General features: G+C 46.4%; 1 protein-coding gene across 3 annotated transcripts in view; it reads right to left on the bottom strand.

The window, feature by feature from the left end:
• Positions 1-24,567, bottom strand: part of ELP1 (elongator complex protein 1) — a 273,772-nt gene that overhangs the window by 139,671 nt on the left and 109,534 nt on the right. For all 3 annotated transcript variants that reach the window (XM_029603978.1, XM_029603967.1, XM_029603987.1), the window contains one exon: positions 7,953-8,026. In XM_029603978.1, coding sequence (XP_029459838.1) covers positions 7,953-8,026 — 74 coding nt within the window. The remainder of the gene's footprint in view (positions 1-7,952; positions 8,027-24,567) is intronic.

The following is a 24,567-nucleotide window of genomic DNA, read 5'->3' as shown; positions in this document are numbered from 1 at the left end:
AGTGATCCTCTGTCTCTGTCTGGACTGGTCCAGCAGGATAAGGAAAGGAAAACTGGTTCTTACCTGCTAACTTTCATTCCTGTAGTACCACGGATCAGTCCAGACTCCTGGGTTTTGCCTCCCCTCCAGCAGATGGAGACAGAGAAATTTTAACAGACTCCGACCTGTACCCCTGAGGTGCCATCTAGAGTCTGTCAGTATTATGCTGTACCCAAGCAGAAAAGATTAAACCATAATGTCCACATAAAACATCCTCCCCCCGAAGAGCAGAGGAAATGAAAAACTTGTAACTGAATGAACCAAATCATGCCCATAAACTCTTACCCTGAAAAGGGTGGCATTAGGTCAGCTTGCAGAAAAATTACTAACTACCGGCCGAGCAGACTCTCCGTTTTCCCATGGGCGGGACTCTGGACTGATCCGTGGTGTTACAGGAACGAAAATTAGGAGGTAAGAACCAATTTTCCTTTCCCTGTATGTACCCAGATCAATCCAGACTCCTGGGATGTACCAAAGCTTCCCTAATCAGGGTGGAACTGAGAGAGTCCCGCTCGGAGCACGCTCGCCCCAAAGGAACCAGGCTCTGGTGCCCGGACATCTAGACGATAATGCCTCGCAAAAGTATGTATAGATTTCCAGGTAGCCACCCTACAAATCTCTTGCGGCGACACCTGTTGACATTCCGCACACGAGGCCGCTTGCGATAAGAGTAGAATGAGCTTTAAGACCAACCGGAATCGAGCGGCCCTGCACAAGGTATACCGAAACAATAGCTTCCTTTAGCCATCGGGCGATAGTGGCCTTTGAAGCTTTATGACCCCCTCCAGAGTCCGCTCCATAGAACAAACAGATGGTCTGAGAGAAGGAAACTGTTCATCACCTCCAAGTAACATAATAATGCCCTCTTTACATCCAACTTCCGTAAATCCCTAGACTCTGGAGTAGAAGACTCCAGGCCCGCGAAAGAAGGGAGCTCCACTGACTGATTCAAATGAAAAGAGGACGCCACTTTCAGGAGAAAAGAGGGAACCGTTCTTGAAGAAATGTCTGCTTCAGAAATCCGTAAGAAAGGCTCCCTGCAAGATAAGGCTTGAATCTCGGAAACCCGCCTTGCTGATGAAATAGCCACAAGAAAAACAACCTTCAATGTCAGATCCTTTAGGGTCATTCATTTTAATGGCTCAAAAAGAGCATTACAAAGGGCGCGGAGAACCAAATTCAGTTTCCACGCGGGACAGGAGCTCCGAACCGGAGGACGCAAATGCTTAGCCCCTCTCAGAAAATGAGCCAAATCCGGGTGAGAGGCTAGCGCAACCTCCTGCACCTTACCCCGAAAACAGCCAAGTGCCGCCACCTGGACTCTTAGGGAATTAAATGCCAACCCCTTGGTCAAACCTGCCTGTAAAAAATCCAGAACATCTGAAATTGAAGCCCTGGACGGCTGCACTTCATGGTCTAAACACCAGGACTCAAACACTCCCCAAACTCTAACGTACGCCATGGAGGTAGAAGTTTTACGGGAATGTAAGAGCGCGGCAATAACCACATTCGGGTAACCCTTACTCCTTAACCTCTGCCTTTCAAAAGCCATGCCGCTAAACAAATGTGATCTACCTCTCCGAAATAGACGGGGCCCTGAAGCAGGAGATTCGGAGACGGTCGAAATCTCAACGGACCGTCGACTCCTAGATTCAGAAGGTCTGCAAACCATGGATGCCTCGGCCACTCTGGAGCCATGAGAATCACCTTGCCCGGATGAACTTCGATGCGGCGCAGCACTTTCCCGACCAATGGCTACGGCGGAAAGACATACAACAGAACGTCCCCTGGCCAGGAAAGGACCAAAGCATCTACTCCTTCCACTCCTGGTTCTCATCGCCGACTGAAGAATCGAGAAGCCTTGGCATTGCGGTACGTCACCATGAGATCCATGGAGGGAATGGTCCAGCACTTGCACAGAAGACGAAAGGCCTTGTCCAAGAGTTCCCACTTCTCCGGGTCCAACTGGTGACTGCTTAGAAAATCGGCTTGCACATTGTCCACCCCGGCAATGTGAGAGGCCGCAATCCTGTAGAGGTGCTGCTCTGCCCAACTGATCAACAGCTGAGCTTCCCCTGCCACTGGACAACTCCTGGTTCCTTCCTGACTCCTGGTTCCTCCCTGATGTAAGCCACCGTCATCGCATTGTCGAAGAGTACCCTCACTGACCGTCCCTCTACTAAGGGAAGGAGGGCCTGTAGCGCCAACCGAACCACCCTGGTTTCCAACCGATTGATCGACCAGGAGGATTCTGTCTTTGTCCATTGGCCTTGCACTGCCGACCCTTAACAAACTGCTCCCCACCCAGAGAGGCTGGCATCGGTGGTCACCACTATCCAAGGAGGGAATTTCCAAATCCACCCCCGACGCAAATTTTCCAGACAAAGCCACCAAAGAAGACTGGAACACGCTGAGCCAGTCAGTGGTAAGAGAAGATGAAACTGCTCGGAGAGTGGATTCCACCGGAAGAGCAAGGCTGACTGAACAGGACACATATGCGCAAAGGCCCATGGTACCAGATTGAGAGTGGAAGCCATCGAACCCAGGACCTGTAAATAATCCCAGACCCTGGGATGAGGCCTGGATCGCAAGGACTCCACCTGAGCGAGAAGCATGGACAGTCTCTCTTCGGTAAGAAAATCCTTTCCCAAGATTGTGTCGACTGAGCATCCAGAAACTCCAAGGACTGGGAAGGAACCAGATGACTCTTGTTGGGATTGACCACCCAACCCTAATGAGCTGAACCTCTGTAGCACCCTCTGAACCGCCGCCCTGTAAAGCCACTCGTCCAGGTAGGGATGCACCAGTATGCCCTTCCTTCGCAGGGCCGCTGCCACAACTACCATCACCTTGGTGAACACCCTGGGTGCCGTCGCCAGACCGAAAGTACTGGAGTACTGTGTTCAGTTCTGGAGACCGTAACTGGAGTACTGTGTTCAGTTCTGGAGACCGTATCTACAAAGAGACAAGGACAAGATGGAAGCGGTTCAGAGAAGGACGACCAGGAAGGTGGAGGGTCTTCATAGGATGACATACGAGGAGAGATTGAAGAATCTAAATATGTACTCCCTGGAGGAAAGGAGGAGCAGGGGTGATATGATTCAGACTTTCAGATACTTGAAAAACTTTAATGATCCAAAGACATCAACAAACCTTTTCCATCAGAAAAAAATCAGCAGAACCAGAAGTCACGAGCTGAGGCTCCAGGGAGGAAGACTAAGAACCAATGTCAGGAAGTATTTCTTCACGGAAAGGGTGGTGGATGCCTGGAATGCCCTTCCGGAGGACGTGGTGAAGTCTAAAACTGTGAACGACTTCAAAGGGGCGTGGGATAAACACTGTGGATCCATCAAGTCTAGAGGGCGTGAATAAAGTGGAGACATTCAAACACTGCACGGAGCGGCAGTAGCCACAGCGGCATTCAAACACTGCACGGAGCGGCAGTAGCCACAGAGGCATTCACGGAGCGGGATGCCAGTGGCCAGTAGTTGGTGTTCCACCTTCACGGAGCGGAAGGATGGAGGGCTGCTATTTCCAAAAAAAAAAAAAAACAAAACAAAAAAATAAAAACAAGGGTGGGTAAGAGTATGGGGCAAAGGGGTGGCCTGCTTGTTGCAGCGGTTGCTACCCCCAATTGAGCTGGATGTCACTTGGAGGCAGATTCAAAGCTGCTCTCTTAATTGGGTGGAGGGGAACTAGAGTTGGAGGGTACTGGAAGCCAATAGTAACAGGTGGGAGAGAGAAAAAGGGAAAAAAAATGGATAAAGTGCGTAGCTTGCTGGGCAGACTTGATGGGCCATTTTGGTCTTCTTCTGCCGTCATTTCTATGTTTCTATGAAAGGCACTGAGCAAAACTGAAAATGATGACCGAGGATTGCGAAAGGTAGATACTTCTGATGATCCTGACGGATGGGTATGTGCAAGTAAGCTTCCGTTAGGTCCAGCGATGCCAGAAATTCTCCTTCGTGCATGGATGCTATTACAGAGCGCAGAGTTTCCATCCGAAAACGAGGCACCTTTAGAGTCCAATTGACCCTCTTTAGGTTGAGGATGGGACGAAAAGTACCCTCTTTTTTGGGTACCACGAAGTAGATGGAGTAACGCCCTCATCTGAGTTCTCCTGTGGGTACCAGAACTATGGCGCCCAGGGCCTGTAAACTTTGTAGAGTGTCTTGCACCGCCCGACGCTTTTGGTGGTAAGAGCACAGGGAAACTACCGTGTTTCCCCGAAAATAAGACAGCGTCTTACTTTCTTTTTACCCCCAAAAGTCCCACTATGTCTTACTTTCAGGGTATGTCTTATATTGGAAAAAAAGTCGAATTTGGTTTTAAACGGTGTAGCTCTTCCTTTTACCACTGGAACCGGAAGCGCTCATGTCTAGGGGCAAAAATATAGCGTACGGTAAAAGCACTGCTTATGGTTCCATATCACAGTCTCTCATAGGGTTACAGTCTCCTACAGTATCCCAAACAGGGATAGTATATGTGTTATGCGAACAGGGGACATAGGCAATATACTATAGGTGTTATGTGAACAACAGGGGGCAATATTACCCCCTGCTATGCACACAGGACACAGAACAAGTACTGTATGGCGATATCTCACCGCTGCAACAGCTACCGTACCTCTCTATCCTGTGTCTTCGCAGACAGCGCGATATCAGTGCGGGAGATCGCGCGGGGCACATCCAATGAGAGCTGCCGGAGACACATGACGCTATGTCTCTGACAGCTCTCATTGGCTGTGCCCATGTGACCTCCTGCTCTGCTACACAATTCAATGAAGCCGGCGCCACCGTCCTCCTTCGCGCTATGCCATGGCTACCTTTTACTTTACTACGTCTTACTTTCGGGGGATGTGTTACATTAGCCGACCCCCCTAAAATTCCCACTACGTCTTACTATCAGGGGTGTCTTACTATCGGGGAAACACGGTATGTAGTGCTTGTGAATCGGCCGAGCAAAATCTAAAGCATAGCCGTGTTCTATTATATTTAGGACCCACTGATCTGAGGTCAAGGAGGTCCACTCCTCTAGAAATGGGGACCGTCTTCCCCCTATTCTTGGAACGGGGGAGTGAACCGGCCTCGCTTCATTGTGTGGACTTGGTTCCCCCATGAGGCTGAGAGGCTCCATCTCTGGAAGGCCGCCGGCCTGGAAAGGACTGGTTTCACGAATTTTGGCGGCCGGGCCCCAGCCGAAACAATGAGCCAGAGGAACGTGAGGAGCAAAAACGGCGACTTCCCCGAAATCTTGCCCGCTGAGGAAAGGATCCTCTCGTCCTGGGCCTGTCCTCCAGTAGCTTATGGACTTTGTTCTCCCCCAGAGACTTTATCATGTCCTCTAATTGCTGGCCGAAAAGCAGTCTTCCTTTGAAGGGCAAGGAACCCAGTTGAGCCTTGGACAAAACATCTGCAGACCAGTACCGAAGCCAGAGGAGCTGGCAGGCTGAGACAGCCGAGACCATATTCCTGCCCGAAGTCCGTAAAAGATCATAAAGTGCGTCCGCACTGTAAGCCACCGCAGCCTCCAGCCGACTGGCTTGCTGTGCCTGAGTGTCCGAAAGAGGTACAGCGGCTTGCAAATCCTGCACCCAGCGAAGACTGGCCTGCAGCGCGAAACTGATACACATGGCAGCCCGGACTCCTAGAGCTGAAACCTCAAAGATCTTTTTAAGTTGTAACTCCAATTTATAATCCTGCAAGTCCTTCAGGGCCATGGCTCCCGTCACTGCTGACACAGCGGCATCCACCTTGGGCACCTTGAGGAGATCTAGCGCGTCCTCTGGAAGCAGGTACAATTTGTCCATAGCTTGACTTACCTTCAAACCCAGGTTGGGAGTGTCCCACTCCCTAAACAAGAGGTCAGTAACTGACATATGAAATGGAAATGACCGAGCCGGACCTCTGAGCCCCACCATCCCCGGATCCACAGCGCCGAAGCGAGAATCCTCAAGAGGGACCTCAATTCCTAGCTCCTCCAGGATAGCCGGGATAAGAGAACCTAACTCATCCTTCCTGAATAAACGGACCACCTTGGGGTCATCACCTTCCACCCGGAAGCGTGCCCACTTGCTTGGCAGGCAGGAGCTGATTATCTGGATCCGCATCCGGCCCCTGATCAGGAGCCTCTGGAGGAGACTCACCCTCATCCGAACTGTCCAAAGATGAACTGTCCACCGGATAGGAAAAGGACCTAAGAGGGCGTTTGTCCTTAGGGGCTCCTACCTCATGTGGCGACTTGGCACGCTTTCGGGCCGAGGAGGACCCTTTCCCATCCCCTGACGATGCTGGTGCCTTACGAGGTACCTTTGTGCTCTGACTCTTCGCAGCCTTGTGGGCTTTGAAGGCCTTGTGTAGTAACAATACAAAGTCTGAGGTGAACGAAGAGGAAGACCCATCTGAGTCCTCCCTGGGGCCATCCTCAGAGGAATGATCACCATCCCCCTCGTAATCGGCCCCCCCCAGGGGCACTAGTCCGCGGTGACAAAGGCGGTGGGGAGATCCCTCCCTGCAGCTCTCTTTTGCTCCTTGAATGTACCTAAAATGGCCTCCGTTCCCACGCTGAGGAGGAACGGGGCCGAGGGCTGGCATCGCAGAACTGACTTGTCAGGCACCCAGCGCGATTTTGACTTGCTGCTGCTCGCTTTTTCTGGTGCAGCTGCCCCAGAGGACCCTTCTCCCCCGACATGCATTCCGTGCAAACGTTGGCTCTGGACAGCCGTGCTCGCGCTGCCGCACTAAGAACAGGCCACACCACGCGGCATGATCAGCGTCCTAAATTTAGCACGGAGCTGCAGAGGAAAGCAGCAAGAGAAAAAATAAAAGCATCAGGAGCTGTCCAAGGTCGACAGACGATGCGTCAGCGAAAGAGAAGCAAACTCCGAAGAGAAAGCTAGGCAGGACGAGAAGGGAAATTTAAAGAAACAGCACCTGATTTATTATTTATTTTTTTTTAACTTTATGGAAGGTCCTCCTGAGGGTGAGTGACCCAGGCTCCCCGGTATTACCCTCAGTAGTGGGCAGTGACATGGTTCTCAACCCTCTGCTCTGGAGCCTATACTACCATGGGGGGGTGGCTCCACCAGGACCTGGCAACCCCCTGGGAGGCTGAAATCCTATTAAAAGCTATCTCTTTTTTCTTTTTTTTTGAAACTGCTTGGGAAATTTCAGAAAAAAAAAATCAAAGACCAAATCAAAATCCTAACTCTATCATACTTAAGGATTGCACCTCCACCATTTGCTGGAGACGGAGAAATACTGACAGACTCTAGGTGGCACCTCAGGGGTACAGGACGGAATCCATTAAAATTTCTCTGTCTCCATCTGCTGGAGGGGAGGCAAAACCCAGGAGTCTGGACTGATCCGGGTACGTACAGGGAAGGTACAGATTTACATGCATTTCTTGATAAGCACAGCACTTGCTAACAGCTATAATTTAAAATTTTACTGAACAGCAGCAAAACACAGCAAGATTAATCCATCTACATTTAAGATGGTTAGTTATGCGCTTGATTCTTCAGTTTGATTTCTGCTCCACAGGCCCAATGGAGATGCTGCAGAGGTTGGAAGAAAGCATGGAGCAACAGTTGTTTCTGACTGAGCTGGAAGCCCAAAGCACAAAAATTAAACTGCCAAGCAATAAGAAAAAAAAAAAAGATGGCTGCTGATATTAAATATTCTACGAATCATACAGATAGGCAGTGATGCGCACGTTAGCTGTATTTATGCATAGCTACATTTAGTTTCATCTGGTTTCCATTGGCATTTAAGATGAAGGAGCAGTCCTGTGATGTGCTCTTACCAGTAAAGCATGACGAGCGTGCTCTCCACGAGCAGGCTTACTAACCATTCTGACTCCATAGCAAATTTAGACATGCAAGGAGCAAATATGTGCAGTTCCAGCTCGCTCACCTGTCTAGCCATTTTCGAATCTGTGCCATAACAAGTGCTCGATGGTGAACAGTTTCTAAATTTCCTCTTGGCATCTGCAAGGACAGTAAAGGCAACAAAACTCTGTTACTTATGGTACTTATATGGATTAATTTTGAGGTTCATTTTCCCATTCTAGTTTGTATTTTTTCATGGTTGTCTGGTATTGTGAAAGGTTTTAGTTTGTACCCTGCCTTGAACCATGGATATCAGTGGGTAATAAATCTTTCAACATAAATAAATACACAGTGCTTAACTGGTGATTCATGTGCTGATTTACCTTCAGAAGAGGCTTGTTGCTTTGGCAGTCTATCTAATGCCGAGTATGTGCTGTGCGCCCTGCATCCAATTACTCTGGTACAAGACACATGTATTTCTCAAGCCTTGTTTCTGCTGCAGAAAGTATTCACAGACTGAGGGAAAACATTTTTTGACTGGGGCCACATTACTGGCTCCCATTTTTAATGGGGGCCAGGGTTGGGCGGTTCTACTTGGGAGCTCCTCTGGCAGAGGGGGAGGAGCCTTGAAGCTCTTTGGGCCTTCTTAGAGTTCTCTTTCCATCATAGGCTCTACTCTTCTCTCTCATCCACATCCACCTCTCTCACACATGCTCCCCCACGCTCTCTCACTCATACACACACTCTCCTTCCCTCATTTGTTCTTCAGCCAACAGCATCTATGGGGCCTCCATTCTGCAACGTGTAGCTGCAGGCAAGAACTGATTATCAATGCCTTCCCCAGCACAGATAATACAAGTTAGTAATGGCCTCGGCAGCGCATGCTCCAGGCCCCACAGCCAGCACTCACCCAAGACAGAGATCCTCCTCCTCCTCTGCTGCCAGGGTCCCTAACCTTCTCCAGTCTTCTGCCTCAGCACCACCAGGCCCTGCCATGGGGTGGGCGTCATCTGACGACAGATATCAACCACTCCAGCTTTACAACCCCGAAGTGCCTGCCGAGGGATGGGTCACTGTAGCCAGCAGGGTGGACTCTACCAGCGATACTAGGGCCTCCATTCCTCTTCAGCCACCGGCAGCCATTAGAAAGCTTTTGTCAACCCATCCACTCCTCTCATATGACACCGCCTTTCTCCTTTTCTCCAGCAGCCTGCCAGAGGCTCAGTCCCATCAGCAGCAGCAATAGCTCACATTGCGCATGTCTTTATGAGCCATCACTGATTATGTAAAACTGCTCAGACAGGCTATTGGGGGATGATGGTGGGCCGGATTCTATTGTGAATATCTAAGTGGTAGGCAGGCCAGAAAGATGGGGGAAGGTATTCCGGTTCTGGTTCGTGGGCTATCCCCTAAGTCAACTTTTTTTTTTTTTTATTTAAAGTTTTTATTAAGCGAAGTATTGTTATACATTAATTCGCTTATACATACAAACATACTACGGTACAAATGATGGAACACTTAACAGTAAACCATGAGTTTCGTAGGCATCTAATTATCCTACCTAATAAACGAAGCTTGACCGACGTGCCGCAAATGCGCAGTAGAGAGCAGCTCTACCGCGCATGCGAGCACATCGGTCACAGTGTGCCTCTTGAAAATAAAAATGGCGCTGTAGGAGCGGCGGCGGCGGCACCGGCCCGAAGACCCGGAGCGGCGGCGGCGGCACCGGCCCGAAGCAGCGGCCCAAAGACCCGGAGCGGCGGCGGCACCGGCCCGAAGACCCGGAGCGGCAGGAGCGGCCCGAAGACCCGGAGCGGCGGCACCGGCCCGAAGACCCGGGCAGGAGCGGCAGCAGCGGCGGCATGCGCGCGAGGGAGGGACAGACGGACGGACGGAAGGAAGTCTGTCCCTCCCTCGCGCGCATGCCGCCGCCGCTCCGCGTCTTCGGGACGCCGCCGCTCTGGGTCTTCGGCGGAGATCGACTGAGGGGAGGGGGGAGGGAGGAGTGACTGAGGGGAGGAGGGAGGGGTGACTGAGGGGAGGGGGGAGAGGGGAGTGACTGAGGGGAGGGAGGAGTGACTGAGGGGAGGGGGAGGGAGGAGTGACTGAGGGGAGGAGGGGGGAGTGACTGAGGGAGGGAGGAGGGGGGAGTGACTGAGGGGAGGAGGGGGGAGTGACTGAGGGGAGTGACTGGGGGAGGGGGAGATAGGAGTGACTGAGGGAGGGAGGAGGGGGGAGTGACTGAGGAGAGGAGGGAGGGAGAGAGAGGAGTGACTGAGGGGAGAGAGTGGGGGAGGTGGGAGGGAGAATGAGGGGGAAGGAAATGATCCAAAAAAAATGTTAATGTAGCCCGTTTTAACGGGCTTAACGGCTTGTTAACATATAACAAGTACATATGTAACAAGTCATGCATGCAGTATAAATATTCAAACTTTATCTCCCCTCCCCCCCCCCCACTAATGTATTTCACCCCCCCACACGCTCAAAGCTAGAAGTATATTTACCATGTTAGCTTAATGTTATTCATCCAACTATGGAGCTGTTACCAAATCATCAAACCTGTTACCTGTACCAAGAGGACCGAGATGTATTACAATGTCATTGTGCTGCAAATCATGAAAGTTTATTCTTCCATGTGAGAAAGGCGTGCCATGTAAGTTCAAACTTATGCATAGTGTTGGGTTTGTGCGCTGTAATTTTCGACAATAAATAAATTTTGTCAACTTTTTGTTGTATTTCTTTACAAGTGGGCACTTTAGGAGCTTTCCATGTTCTGGACCATTTCTCCTAACCACTTATTTATTTTATTTTTTTATTTATTTAAGTTTTTTATATACCAACATTCAAGACGGTGGTCCCATCATGCTGGTTCACAAGAAACAGGGGTGAAACTTTACCATTTAACAAAAGTGCAGAAAAGCAGTTACATATAACAAGGAAAACAATAACTTGGAATGAGAAGGGAAATGAAGATTAGATAGTAAAATATATGTATAAATAACATTGTGAGAGGTGGCTATTAACGCTAATACTAGCGGAGCTTGTTGCATGAAGGGGGATTAGATGGGGTTGGAGTTAGGAAAGGCCTGCGTGAACAGCCACGTTTTGAGTCTTATCTTGAATGTTGAGTTCCATTCTAAGATCCGGGGGAATGGAGTTCCATAATGTTGGACCGGCTGTGGAGAATGCCCGATCTCTAAGCGTGATGTGTCTGGTAGTCTTGGCTGGAGGTACTTGAAGTGATCCTTTGTAAGCATCTCTTGTCGGTCTTGTGGAATGGTGTAATCGGAGGGGAATATGGAGATCGATTGGGGCTAATTGATGGATGTTTTTGAAAATGGTGAGAATGGCCTTGTAGATTATTCTGAAGTGGATGGGCAGCCAATGGAGGTCCATCAAGATAGGTGTTATGTGTTCTCTTCTCCTGGTGTTGGTGAGTATACGGGCGGAGGCATTTTGTACCATTTGTAATGGTTTGGTGTGTGATGAAGGGAGACCAAGCATGATGGTGTTGCAATAGTCCAACTTTGCGAAAATGATTGATTGTAGGATCGTTCTGAAGTCGTGTGTGTGGAAGAGAGGTCGTATTCTTTTCAGCACTTGGAGCTTGTAAAAGCAGTCTCTGGTGGTTTTGTTGATGTTAGCTTTCAGGTTTAGGTGATTGTCAATTTGAACTCCTAGATCTCTCACTTGTGTAGTGCTTGGTACGGTAGGATGAGTGTATGTGATGGAGCTGTTTTCTGGAGTGATGAGTAGAAGTTCCGTTTTTGATGAATTTAGTATCAGGTTGAGACTTGTAAGAAGTTGTTTGATATTTTGGAGGCAGGATTCCCAGTGCAACATTGTTTTTGCGAGCGATTCTTCGATGGGGATCAGGACCTGAATATCGTCAGCGTAGAGAAAATGTTTGAGATTGAGGTCAGTGAGAAGTTTACATAAGGGTAACAGATAAATGTTAAACAAGGTAGGAGACAGGGATGAGCCCTGAGGGACTCCTACGGCTGCGGGGTGTAGAGAGGATTCTTTATTATGAATCTTTGCCTTATAACCTCTGTTGCTGAGGAAGGTTCTGAACCATGATAGGGCAGTGCCTGAAATACCTATGGCTGATAATTGGTTGATGAGAAGGGAGTGATTGACCGTATCAAATGCAGACGAGAGGTCGAGTAGTATCAGAAGGAAGGCTTGTCCTTTGTCTAAGCCTAGGACGATGTGGTCAGTCATAGAGATGAGGAGGGCTTCCGTGCTTAAGGTTTTACGGAATCCGTATTGTGATGGAAATAGAAGGTTGTTGTCTTCAATGTGGTTTGAGAGTTGTGAGTTTACCAATTTTTCCATTATCTTGGCTATGAATGGGAGGTTAGCTATCGGTCTGAAATTGTTAGGATCGTTTGGGTCGAGATTTGGTTTTTTGAGAAGGGGTTTGAGTGAGGCAAGTTTGAGGTTGTCCGGGTAGAGTCCTTGTGTGAGGGAGCAATTTATGATGTCTGCCAGGGATTTGGAGATAGATTCTGGGATTGCTAGTAGTAGTTTGGTTGGGATGTGATCCGAGGGATGAGAGGATGGTTTCATTTTCCTAAGAATTCCTTGGATCTCAGCGGATGAAGTTGTGTCAAGTTCTTCTAACCGAGTGTAGTTGATTGAGGGTTGAGGAGTAGTTAGTGGAACAGTGGGGTTCGTGGGGAGCTGCGATAGGAGAGTATTGATTTTGTTGTTGAAGAAAAGAGCTAGTTCTTCTGCTTTTGATTGAGCTTGGTCATGTGTAATCTCTGGTTGGTTTACTTGTGTGAGGTTGGCTACATAGCTGAAGAGGGCTTTGGCATCGAAAATAAGGTCGTGTATCTTCGAGGCATAGTAGTTCCTCTTGAGACTTGACTATCTCAACCCATACCCCCGTCTCACGGGGTTGATAGTCAAGTCTCACGAGTCCCTCGTGAGACTTGACTATCTCAACCCATACCCCCGTGATTTATTTATTTATTATTTATTTATTTTGAATTCTTATATACCGATATTCCTGTAAAGTATACAGATCATACCGGTTTACAGTGTAACAGAACTGTCGCAAGTGGCGATTACATAGAACATAAAACGTTAGAACATCAGAACAATTTGTACATAAATATAACCTGCTGTTATATAAAATATTAGAGTATCAGAACAATGGGAACATTGGGAGAATACAAGGAAGAAATGGAAACTTTATAAACTGAAAGCGAGGTAACTATGAGATGTTATTGCCGAACATTGATGACCGAACATTCCCACCACATATGCAAGAAGGTGCCTTCTCCCCCACACTTCCTCCAGCAATCACCAGAGAGGGATGGACGCATATGATGCAATTTTTGTGGGTACATGTACCAGCGATATAAAAGCTTAAAAGAATTTTCTATTAAGTGTGCTGCAATGTGCCCCTTCCCCATACCCTGAAAAATCACCTTCCACTCGTGAATTGTCATGTCGAGGTTGAGATCTTTCTCTCAGGCTCGCACATGAGAGGCCCTTAAGTCTTCGGTTGTCCCCAGCCGACTGTAAAGAACCGATAGTAACTTTGAGGTCCTGGCAGCTTTGGTGCACAGCACTTCAAAGTCAGAAGGCTCCTGTTGCAGGTGAATCCCTATCATGGAGGTACGTGCAAAATGACGCACATGGGCGTATGGAAATATCTCTGAATCAGATAAGCCGTATTGGCGTTGCAGGTTAGAAAAGGACCTGAGCCCTTGCTTGCTCCAAATATGTGCCCATTTCTCAATCCCCTTAGCCTTCCATACCTGAAAAGCGGCGTTCTCGAAACCCGGAGAGAATTTATTATTTATATAAAGGTTGGTACTGGCATGATATTCCTTCGTTCCCCTCAGCCTCTCACCCTGTTGTATCCAGAGCTCTAGGGAAATATTAATAGATGGAGGGAGCAAGATCTTGTGATCTAAGGTCCACGTCTTGTGGGGTTGCCACAGTAAGCTTTTGAGTGGAACTGGCCCCAGTAGTTCTCGGTTTATTTGGATCCACTGCGGAGGGTGAAGGCATTTGTGCCAATCCACTAATTTTTTTTAATTGAGCTGCCAAATAGTACCTCCCAATTTCCGGGACACTTAACCCGCCCTGCACCTTGGATTGATAGAGGATCTGCCGCGCCGCCCAGTCCATATGAATGACCTACATCTCCCTTGCCACAATTTCAGTTAACTTGGAGGGATCGTAATAGGAAGCGTTTGAAAGAGGTATAGTAATTTGGGAATCAGTAACATTCTGACTACCGCAATACGGCCCAGCCAAGAGATGTGATACCTACTTCATTCTTCCATGGCCTTGGTCATTTTATTCCATAGGGGAAGATAGTTAATACAGAACAGGTCCTGGGTCACACTAATCATTACTCCTAGATATTTAATCTGTTTTTTTGCCCATTGGAAATGAAACTGTGGCTGTAAGTGGCGTTCCTCTCCGATGGGGAGGCTGATGTGAAGGATCTCAGATTTCTCCCAATTAATATGAAACCCAGATACCCCACTAAAGGCCTCCAGCTCTTGGGTAATCTGGGCGAGAGACAAACCCGCGTTAGTCAGCGTGATCAAAATATCGACAGCAAATAACGAAATTTCTGATGTCACAGAACCCACCGTTATGCCTGTGATGTCGGTATTGCGCCTGACATTTATCGCAAAGGGTTCTAAAAACAAGGCAAAAAGGAGGGGTGACAATGGACATCCCTGCCGTGTCCCTCTTCCCACTTGAAATGTCAGCGAATATCCCCCATTGATTTTCATACAGGCTTTTGGCTCATTATACAGTTGCCTCAACCATTGAAGAAAGTGTTCTCCAAATATAAATATAAACCCGGCTCCACACAAAATCGACTCAATACCAACATTTGAACTTAAGAAAACAGCTAACACAGTCTCCCCTACACTAGCTAAGATCATAAACCTATCCCTTGAAGAAGGAACTATGCCAGATATGCTAAAAGGGGCAATTATAAAACCAATCATAAAGAAAAAAAAGTGACCCCATGATCCTGAACAACTACCGACCAGTCTCAAATCTTCCCTTAATAGCTAAACTAATAGAAAAAACAGCACAGAAACAGCTAGCTGAACACCTAGATAATAACATACTATATCCATCTCAACATGGATTTCGAAAGCACTACAGCACTGAGACACTACTTCTCTCACTAACAGATAACATTCTAAGAGGTTTTGATAGTGATAAACTTTACATTCTAATAATGCTAGACTTAGCAGCCTTTGACACAGTAAACCATAAAATACTACTAAAAAGACTAGAAGAAATCGGATTACACAGCAAAACAATAAACTGGTTTAGTTCATATCTAAATAATAGGTTCTTTCAAGTTCAGATCAACAACGTATTTTCAGAAAGTGTCAATCTCAAAACAGGAGTACCGCAGGGATCAGCCCCATGTGCAACTATACATGCTGCCCTTATGTCATCTGCTAGCAGGTCTAAGAATCATACATTATATTTATGCAGACGATATTCAACTAATCTTACCAATCGAGGACACGCTAGAGAAAACGTTAAATCTAGCTAACATGTACCTAGACATTATAAAACAACTGCTAAAGCAAATGGAACTTGTGATTAATATTGAAAAAACAGAATTTCTACACTTAGAACGGAAAAATATTGAAATCATCCAAACTCCAATAATCCTCAAAGACAACCAGAAAATTGAACTAGCTGAAAAAGTACGAAACCTTGGAATAATAATGGACCCAGAAATCAATCTAAAACAGCACATATCGCTAAAAGTAATCATGGTACTCAGAAAACTAAAACCACTACTAACACGAACTGATTTCAAAACAGTACTTCAAGCACTAGTTTTCTCCAGCACGGACTACTGTAATGCCCTTTTACTAGGACTCCTGAATTCAACATTAAGGCCACTTCAAATACTTCAAAACACAGCAGCTAGAATACTTACCGGAAAAAAAGGATGGACCATATAACCAAAACCCTAGCAGAATTACATTGGCTACCTATTGAACACAGAATTAAATACAAAGCCCTATGTACCATACATAAATTAATACATGATGAAAAATCGGACTGGCTAGACACAGCATTGCGAGTGCACGTCCCACACAGAAACCTTCGATCGGCAAATAAAGCACTCTTAACCATTCCCTCAGTAAAAACAGCAAGACTAACTCAAGTGAGAGAAAGGGCCTTATCTTTAGCAGGCCCCACACTTTGGAACACAATGCCTCTAGAGATCAGTTTGCAAAGAGATCTTTAAGAAAAGTTTAAAAACACGGTTTTTTATACAAGCATTTTATAAAGAGACTGGAGAATGAAATTATACAGGAATAGGCAGAAGAACACCAGCACACAGCACTATTCTAAGAATGTGCATTTTAATAATCTATGAACTCTCCCTCACAATAAACGTAATTGTAAACACTATAAATATGATTTTTACCCATGAACCGTACCTTACAGGTACACTTAGTCTTGACCTACTTCACTAAACAATTGATTGCCTTTAGCTATTTATTGTAACAACCTTTTGTGGCACCTGTTAGAATGTACTATCGTACGCATCCACCTACATTAATTTATGTGCCTACATGTAAACCGTTGCAATGGTATATAACTTAGCGACGGTATAGAAAAGAATTTAAATAAATAAAATCCCATCCTTTCTAGGACTTTAAATATATATACGAACGATGGTATACAAAATCTTTTAAATAAATAAATAGATATGGCCAGTGCACCATATCGAAAGCCTTTTCGGCATCAACCGACAAGGCTATCGTGGGTATATGATGTTTTTGCATGTACCAGATGTTATCGAGTATTTTATGGACATTATTTGCTGCAGTCCTCCCCGGGATAAACCCTGCCTGATCCAGATGGACTAATTGCTCAATAAAACAATTTAACCTATTTGCTAAGATTTTGGCTAGCAGTTTAACATCTATATTTAAAAGCGATATCGGTCAATATAACCCGTAGACCGTCTGATCCCTCCCCGGTTTTGGCAATATCGTAATGCCTGCAGTGTTTGCCTGCCTGGATTGAGTTTTCCCCAACCTCAGTGCGTTGAAGTGGTTACCCAGGAGCGGTGCTACCTGTGCAGCATAACATTTATAAAACAGAGGAGTGTATCCATCCAGAACTGGAGATTTACCAGGCCTGAGAGACTTAATGGCTTCTTGTATTTCCCCAATCGTAATTTCTTTATCTAAAAATTGCCGTTAAGAGGACGTTATCTCTGGCAAAGCAATAGTATCTAAGTAGCGATCTATCCCACTTTCCTCAATTGACTGATCTATACTGTATAGCGTGGAATAAAATTGGTGAAAACGGCTATGTATGGAAGTGTTGTCAGTCAGAAGATTGCCTTCTGCAGATTTGATCTTTAGAATGTTTGATTGGGCTTGCCTCCATTTTAAGGTTTGCGCTAAATATTTCCCCACTTTGTTTCCTCCTTCAAAAAACCGTTGCTGTGTTTGTTCTAACTGATAACCAATTGCAGCGGCATTTTGCTCAACTATCTGAGTACGAACTTCCAGTATTTTTTGACCTATCTGAGGTTGCAAACCATCTTGGTGATGGGATCTGGTCAAATGTTGGAGGCGGCTAAGTAGTTGATTGCATTCCCTCTCCTTTTGTTTCTTAATGTGAGCACCTCTAGCAATGAATGATCCCCGTAGTACAACTTTTAGGCATTCCCACATAGTCCCTGATTCGATGTCCCCATTATCGTTAATTTTGAGGTAGTCTTGGATCTCCCACGCAATCTGACTCTTAAACTCCCCATTTTCCAGCAGAGAATCATTAAGCCTCCAGAATCTTTGACCTCGGTCATAATTCTGTAGCCTTAATTTAAACCAAATTGGTGCATGATCCAACCACACGATAGGTTCTATTTCCACTGCGGTGACTGCATGCATCATTGTCTTATCAATCATAAACATATCAATTCTGGAGTAGCTATCATGTGGGTGGGAGTAAAAGGTATAGCTTCTCGAGGTAGGGAACCAAAACCTCCAAATCTCTACCCCCGACACAAGATCTATTAGCTTTTTGAGGATTCGCTTAGTACGTTTGGTGTCCGCACTTTGCCCTGTGGAGGTGTCTATGGTCGGATTAAACGTGACATTAAAATCTCCACCCATAATGACACTCCCCTCCAGTTTATTAGCCACTGTGGAATAAAGAGCATGGAAGAATTCCGCTTTCTGTGAACTGTGCCCATACCCATTCAATAGGGTCACCCGCTCCCCCCCCTCCCCCCCATCTTTACCACCACCAACACATAACGACCCTTAGTATCGTAATGGGCGCTGAGTACTTCATGATGGAGATCTGTTTATTAGTATGCCCACCCCAGTATATTTGTCTGAGGCTGTCGCCGCCGCCCAATACTGATGAGGATATCTGACAGACCTCATCAACCCCTCGTACTTTTTCCGAAGGTGCGTTTCCTGGAGGCAGATAACATCAGCTTGAAGGCGGTCCAGCTCTTTAAATAGGAGCTGTCTCTTACGCCCAGAATTTACCCCTTTAACGTTAAGTGATACAAATTTTTTTTTTTTTTTATAACAAAATAAAATAAAATAAGTGATACAAATTTAAATGTAGTCATGATTGCGGCCCAACATATTCCCCCCACTTCCACTCAAATAGAAAATCGTGACCAACTCTTCTCACCCCGAGTCTGCTATATACAGACCACACCCCTGGGACTGTAGAGGCCCGTTCCCCAACTCTTGGCAAGGCAGCACACCTCTCTATAACAGCCAGTACTTGTGTTCGTTGTTCTAATGCCAGTTTGTGTCTTGAGCGTGTTGAGTATTTCCCTCCCCCAGCCCCCAATCAACCCCACTGAGTGCCTGGGAAGTTCCCTTCCGTTCCCAGTGATTAGTGGAGGAAGTGTCCATGCTGGAGAGCGTGGCAGCCCCGCGCTTGGGCTGTACCTGTAGTTGAACATAGAATAAAACTTCAAGATTAAGGAACCCCTAAGGGGCAGTTGAACTGGAGATCCAGTGATGAGAGCAGAGTACCATTTATATGAGAACTCTCATGTGAGTCAAGAGTTGTTTAGAGTCTCTCCCACAGTTTAATATCCGTCAAGAGGGACAGGATTCGTCATCTTTGCCCTCATCATGCCTCTGGAGTCCGTGGCCTCCCTTCGTGATCCGTTGCCAGCGTGGTGTTTCCCCTCTGTTCCCGGAGGTTTTCTTAGTGATGGTAGGTGGCACATCTAGTGACATTCCCGCTGCTCTTAGGATTTCAGCTGTTTCATTCACTGTGCGTACATGATGCAAACTGCCTCCCAGCTGGAACCATAATCCAAATGGGAAAAGCCATCGGTATCTGGTCTTGGCTATAGTCAGTGTCGCTGTCACAGGCTTGAAGTCCAGTCTCTTCCTAAGTGTTGAGACTGCCAGATCTGCATACATTGCCACCATGTTATCTTCCCAATTCCACTCCCTTTGTTTCCGTACTGCGGTGGCGACGTGCTCCTTATAAGCATAGGAGATTATGTCCCATGGTTTGTTCCCAGTTTTTGGTCCCAGGGATCTGTGAGCTCTCTCTACGATGGAGCTAGGCTGGATGTCTTCACTAAGGTGCACAGTGGCTTCCAGTATTAGCGTGCAGATTTTCCTTACTACCTGCGAGCAATCAGTGTATTCTTCCGTCTCTAAAATGCCTTTGAATCTCAAATTACAACGCCGAGACCTATTTTCTAGGTCTTATAGCTTGTCTGCCATATCTCTATTGCTCGTTTGCCACTCATTGACACTTTGCTGCAGGGTTTGCCACCGCTCTTCGTGAGTATCTAGGTGCAAGTCTGCTTCATCTACTCTGCGGCCCAATTCAGAAAATTCCTCTCTGAGCTCCTGCATCACTTCTGTGACTTCCTGCTTGTTATTCCTAATGTCTTGCCTCAGCTCCCGAAACCAAGAATGCATTTCTGCACGGAGGGGGAGGTTCATCTTCAAGTAATCGCTTGTCATCCCCCGTACCTTCAGCTCTGGCTTTGCCGCCATTTTGAGGCCGTCAGGACCCGTTTCCTCACCACTCTTCGTGTAGGAATATTTTTTAAAATCTATCACTTTTTTCTTGGCTGCCATGCGCCCCGTCTTATGCACTCCCGACTGCTGTTGGCAACTTGCAGTTCTGCATATTTTTTTCTCTTATTTTCCCCGAAACAGCCCAACGACGCGAGGAGCTCCGCTTCAGGCGTCCAGCATGGGAAGTGACGTCACTTCCTCCCCCCTAAGTCAACTTTTTAATAGCACTTTATGGACTTCTCCTCCAGGAACCTGTCCAAACCTTTTTTAAACCCAGCTAAGCTAACTCTCTTAACCACATTCTTTGGCAATGAATTCCAGAGCTTAATTGCACATTGAGTGAAAAACAATTTTCTCCAATTTGTTTAAAATGTGCTACTTGCTAACTTCATAGAGTGCCCCCATGTCTTTCTATTTTCCGAAAGAGTAAATAACTGATTCACATTAACCCATTCTAGACCTCTCGTGATTTTAAACACCTCTATTATACCCCCCTCAGCCGTCTCTTCTCCAAGCTGAAAAGTCCTAACCTCTTTAGTCTTTCCTCATAGGGGAATTGTTCCATTCCCTTTATCATTTTGGTCACCCTTCTCTGTATCTTCTCCATCGCGATTCTACTGTGTATTTAGTCTTTTGCATACATAAAAACATAGAAACATAGGAATGACGGCAGAAAAAGACCAATCGGCCCATCTAGTCTGCCCAGCAAGCTCCCACACTTATTTTCCCATACTTACCTGTTTCATCAACCACCAAGTTCAGGGCCCTTGTTGGTAACTGTTTGATTCAAATTTCCTGCCATCCCCTGTCATTGATGCAGAGAGTAATGCTGGAGTTGCATCAAAGGTGAGCCTAAGGCTTAATGGTTAAAAGTAGTAACCGCCGCATCAAGCAAGTTACACCGATGTTTGTTTACCCAGACTGAACAGATCAATGCCTTGTTGGATATTGTCTGAATGAAAATCCTGTTTTCCACATTTCCCCTTGCCATTGAAGCAGAGAGCAACGCTGTATATGCATTCAAAGTGATGTATCAGGCTGAATTGGTTTAGGGTAGTAACTGCCGTAATAAGCAAGCTACACCCCCATGCTTATTTGTTTAGCCAGATTGTGTAGTTCAGTCCTTGTTGGTTGTTGTCTGAATGCAAATCCTCTTTTCCACATCTCCCCCTGCCGTTGAAGCAGAGAGCAATGCTGTATATGCATTCAAAGTGATGTATCAGGCTGAATTGGTTTAGGGTAGTAACTGCCGTAATAAGCAAGCTACCCCCACGCTTATTTGTTTAGCCAGATTGTGAAGTTCAGTCCTTGTTGGTTATCATCTGAATGCAAATCCTCTTTTCTACATTTCCCCTTGCCATTGAAGCAGAGAGCAATGTTGGAGTTGCATTAACCGTGCAAAGGCTTACTGAATAAGGGTAGTAATCACCAGGTAGTAGCCTCCACTCCAGTAATCCACCCCATAGCTCTGCTCTTCATTTCCATCCCCTAGCTTTTATGGATCCACAGTGTTTATCCCATGCCCCTTTGAAATCCTTCACAGTTTTAGTCTTCACCACTTCCTCCAGAAGGGCATTCCAGGCATCCACCAACCTCTCCGTGAAGAAATACTTCCTGACATTGGTTTTGAGTCTTCCTCCCTGGAGCTTCAAATCGTGACCCCTGGTTCTACTGATTTTTTTCCAACGTAAAAGGTTTGTTGTTGACCATGGATCATTAAAACCTTTCAAGTATCTGAAAATCTGTATCATATCACCCCTGCTCCTCCTCTCCTCCAGGGTGAACATTTTTAGATTCTTCAATCTCTCCTCATAAGTCATTTTATGAAGACCATCCACCTTTTTGGTCGCCCTTCTCTGGACCGCCTCCATCCTATCTCTGTCCCTTTGGTGATACGGTCTCCAGAACTGAACACAGTACTCCAGTTGAGGCCTCACCAAGGCCCTGACAAGGGGGATCATCACTTCCTTTCTCTTACTAGATATTCCTCTCTCTATGCAGCCCAGCATTCTTCTGCCTTTAGCTATCGCCTTGTCACATTGTTTCGCCGACTTTAGATCGTTAGACACTATCACCCCCAAGGTCTCTCTCCTGTCCCATGCACATCAGCCCTTCACCCCCCATCAAATACAGTTCTTTCGGATTTCCACATCCCATTTGCATGACTCTGCACTTCTTGGCATTGAATCTCAGCTGCCATATATCTTAGACCAGTCTTCCAGCTTCCTTAAATCCCGTCTCATTCTCTCCACTCCTTCCGGCGTGTCCACTCTGTTGTAGATCTTAGTATTATCCGCAAAAAGACAAACCTTACCTTCTATCCAGTCCTCAATGTTGCTCACAAAGATATTGAACAGGACCGGTTCCAACACCAATCTTTGCGGCACTCCTCTTAACACCGTTCTCTCTTCAGAGTAAGTTCCATTTACCATCTGTTATGGTTTTGAGGTGTTTGGTGGATTCTTAGGTGCTGCAGTGATGGCCACTCCCAAGGGGAGGAGCCCTGCGGGGAACTGCAGTACCGGACTAGACTCAGATGCATAAACACAGAGATAGTTTTTATTGTACAGCTTGTAGCGTTCACCAGAGGTGGCAGTAGTGAGTAGATTCATGCAGCAGCAGTCTTGGGTCCTCGGCTGAGGATACCCGTCCCACAATGGTGGTATAGGGGCGCTCCGATGCAGATCTTTAATGAAGAGATGTAGGTGAGACAGACTGGTAGATGTTAGATTACTCACACTCTTGTAGCTGTAATGGTGGAGTTCCCAGCAGACAGAAGTAATGGTAGCAGGCACCAAGGTAGACAACTCAGGCCTTTGAGGAGCGAGTACCTGGATATTGGATAGGCACCTGGAAAGAAGCAAAGGACTCCTGAGGAATGGGTACCCAAGTTAGTAGAACCCCGGAGGGTAAGGAAAGCTTCCAGCAGCAGCAAGAAGCGGCAGAGCAGCTTAGACCGGACGAATCCAATCCTTGCTAATTCAAAGTCAGTCAGCAAATGGGCAGCCTAAATACCCGGATGTTGTAACGTCACTCGAGGGGGACGCCCCCGAGGTTCGCGCCAATGTTCACCCTAGGAGGCCCTCAGGTGAATCATAGCGGTATGCCTCGCCATAGCCGATCCGGGGACACTGGGGAGTGTGGCAAGCAAACGCGGCGGTCGCCATTTTCCCGAGGCTGGTGGAGAAAGCCAATATTGAGGTGAGGCATGTGGGACGAAGCCGTCTGTCTGAGTCCGACGGACGCAACACCTTCACACATTGTCTTCTGTCCGTCAACCAGTTTGCAATCCAGGCCACCACTCCTAAGCTTCTCATTTTATTCACAAGCCTCTTGTGTGGGACCGTATCAAAAGTTTTGCTGAAATCCAAGTAGATGACATTGAGCACTCTTCCTCGATCTAATTCCCTAGTCACCCAATCTTTATTCTGTTGGATTCTATGCCCTCCTGGACATAAAGCACTACCCTCCCATCAAGTTCATCTTCCCTAACATTGTGACTGGTATTGCACTGAGACTGGTATTGCACTGTACTGGTATTGCACTGTCCCTTTTGGTTATCCTCCTTTTACCAGGTCTCTGAGATGCCAATTATGTCTACGTCAATGATATCTAGCAGCTAGATTCAAGATGCACATGTACCTGGCTCTTGACAGAGCCCCTAGTCAAGGACTGTTGCTTTGATGGCCGACATAGGTATTTATAAAATGTGAAAAAGCCCTCAACAGTTGTGAAGGCTTCTGATGTGGTAGCCTGTTAAGACGGTTACATACATGTATAAACGACTTGTCCATGGGGGTAGAGCTGGGCCAAATTATATTTCTGCTCTTCGGGCCATTAAGGAAACAATTTACAGACTTATAGGAAAAAGCAATGGTGCTCATAAATTATGAGATTGCAGAAGAATAAATTAAAATCTATCTTTCTGTCTCACAAGAATAGACTATTATAAATTAGTACTTACTGGTATAATCAAAATTAGCCTTTCATTACCAATTCTCTTCCAATGTGATCCTCAGAAACATTTTTCCCCCAACAAGTTTTGTATGCCTTCCCCCCCCCCGCCCCGCCCCCACACAGTTCTACTGGATTGCCCTGTTGCTTACTGACATAACCACAAAAAAAAGGGCCCTGTCCATCGCTGGACCAACTATTTGGAATTCTATGCCCCCACACCTGCGCCAAGAATACTGCGCACAAACCTTTAAAAAAAACCTAAAAACTTGGCTTTTCTCACAAACCTTCACTTAACCCCGCCACCTTCCAACTCACAGTTCCTCCCATAGCCTCCTATTCCCCCCCCCCACCCCTTCAAACCCCTTAACTATTCTAACCTTCACCTGGAATTCATTCAAGTAATTGCCCCATGATTCTTTATTTTGGACATACTGTACATATTGTAAATTAGTTTCTAATCATTTGTAAATACTGTTAATTTATTTTCATAACATCTTATTTTGTTAAAAATTTGTTAAACCTCTTTGTTGTAACCATTCCTCTTCGGTTATATGACTCTGCTACGCTGGCCCTTTCTCCCAAGTTTAGCTCCCTTATGCTAATTGTAACTTCTTTTTTCCAAAGTTATTGGTTATCCTCGTTTAATGTAAACCGATGTGATATTCCTATGAATGTCGGTATAGA

Source organism: Rhinatrema bivittatum, chromosome 1, assembly GCF_901001135.1.
Source record: "Rhinatrema bivittatum chromosome 1, aRhiBiv1.1, whole genome shotgun sequence".
NCBI lineage: Eukaryota > Metazoa > Chordata > Amphibia > Gymnophiona > Rhinatrematidae > Rhinatrema > Rhinatrema bivittatum.
Note: the sequence above shows the minus strand (reverse complement) of the source record. Positions and strands in the feature narration are given on the sequence as shown.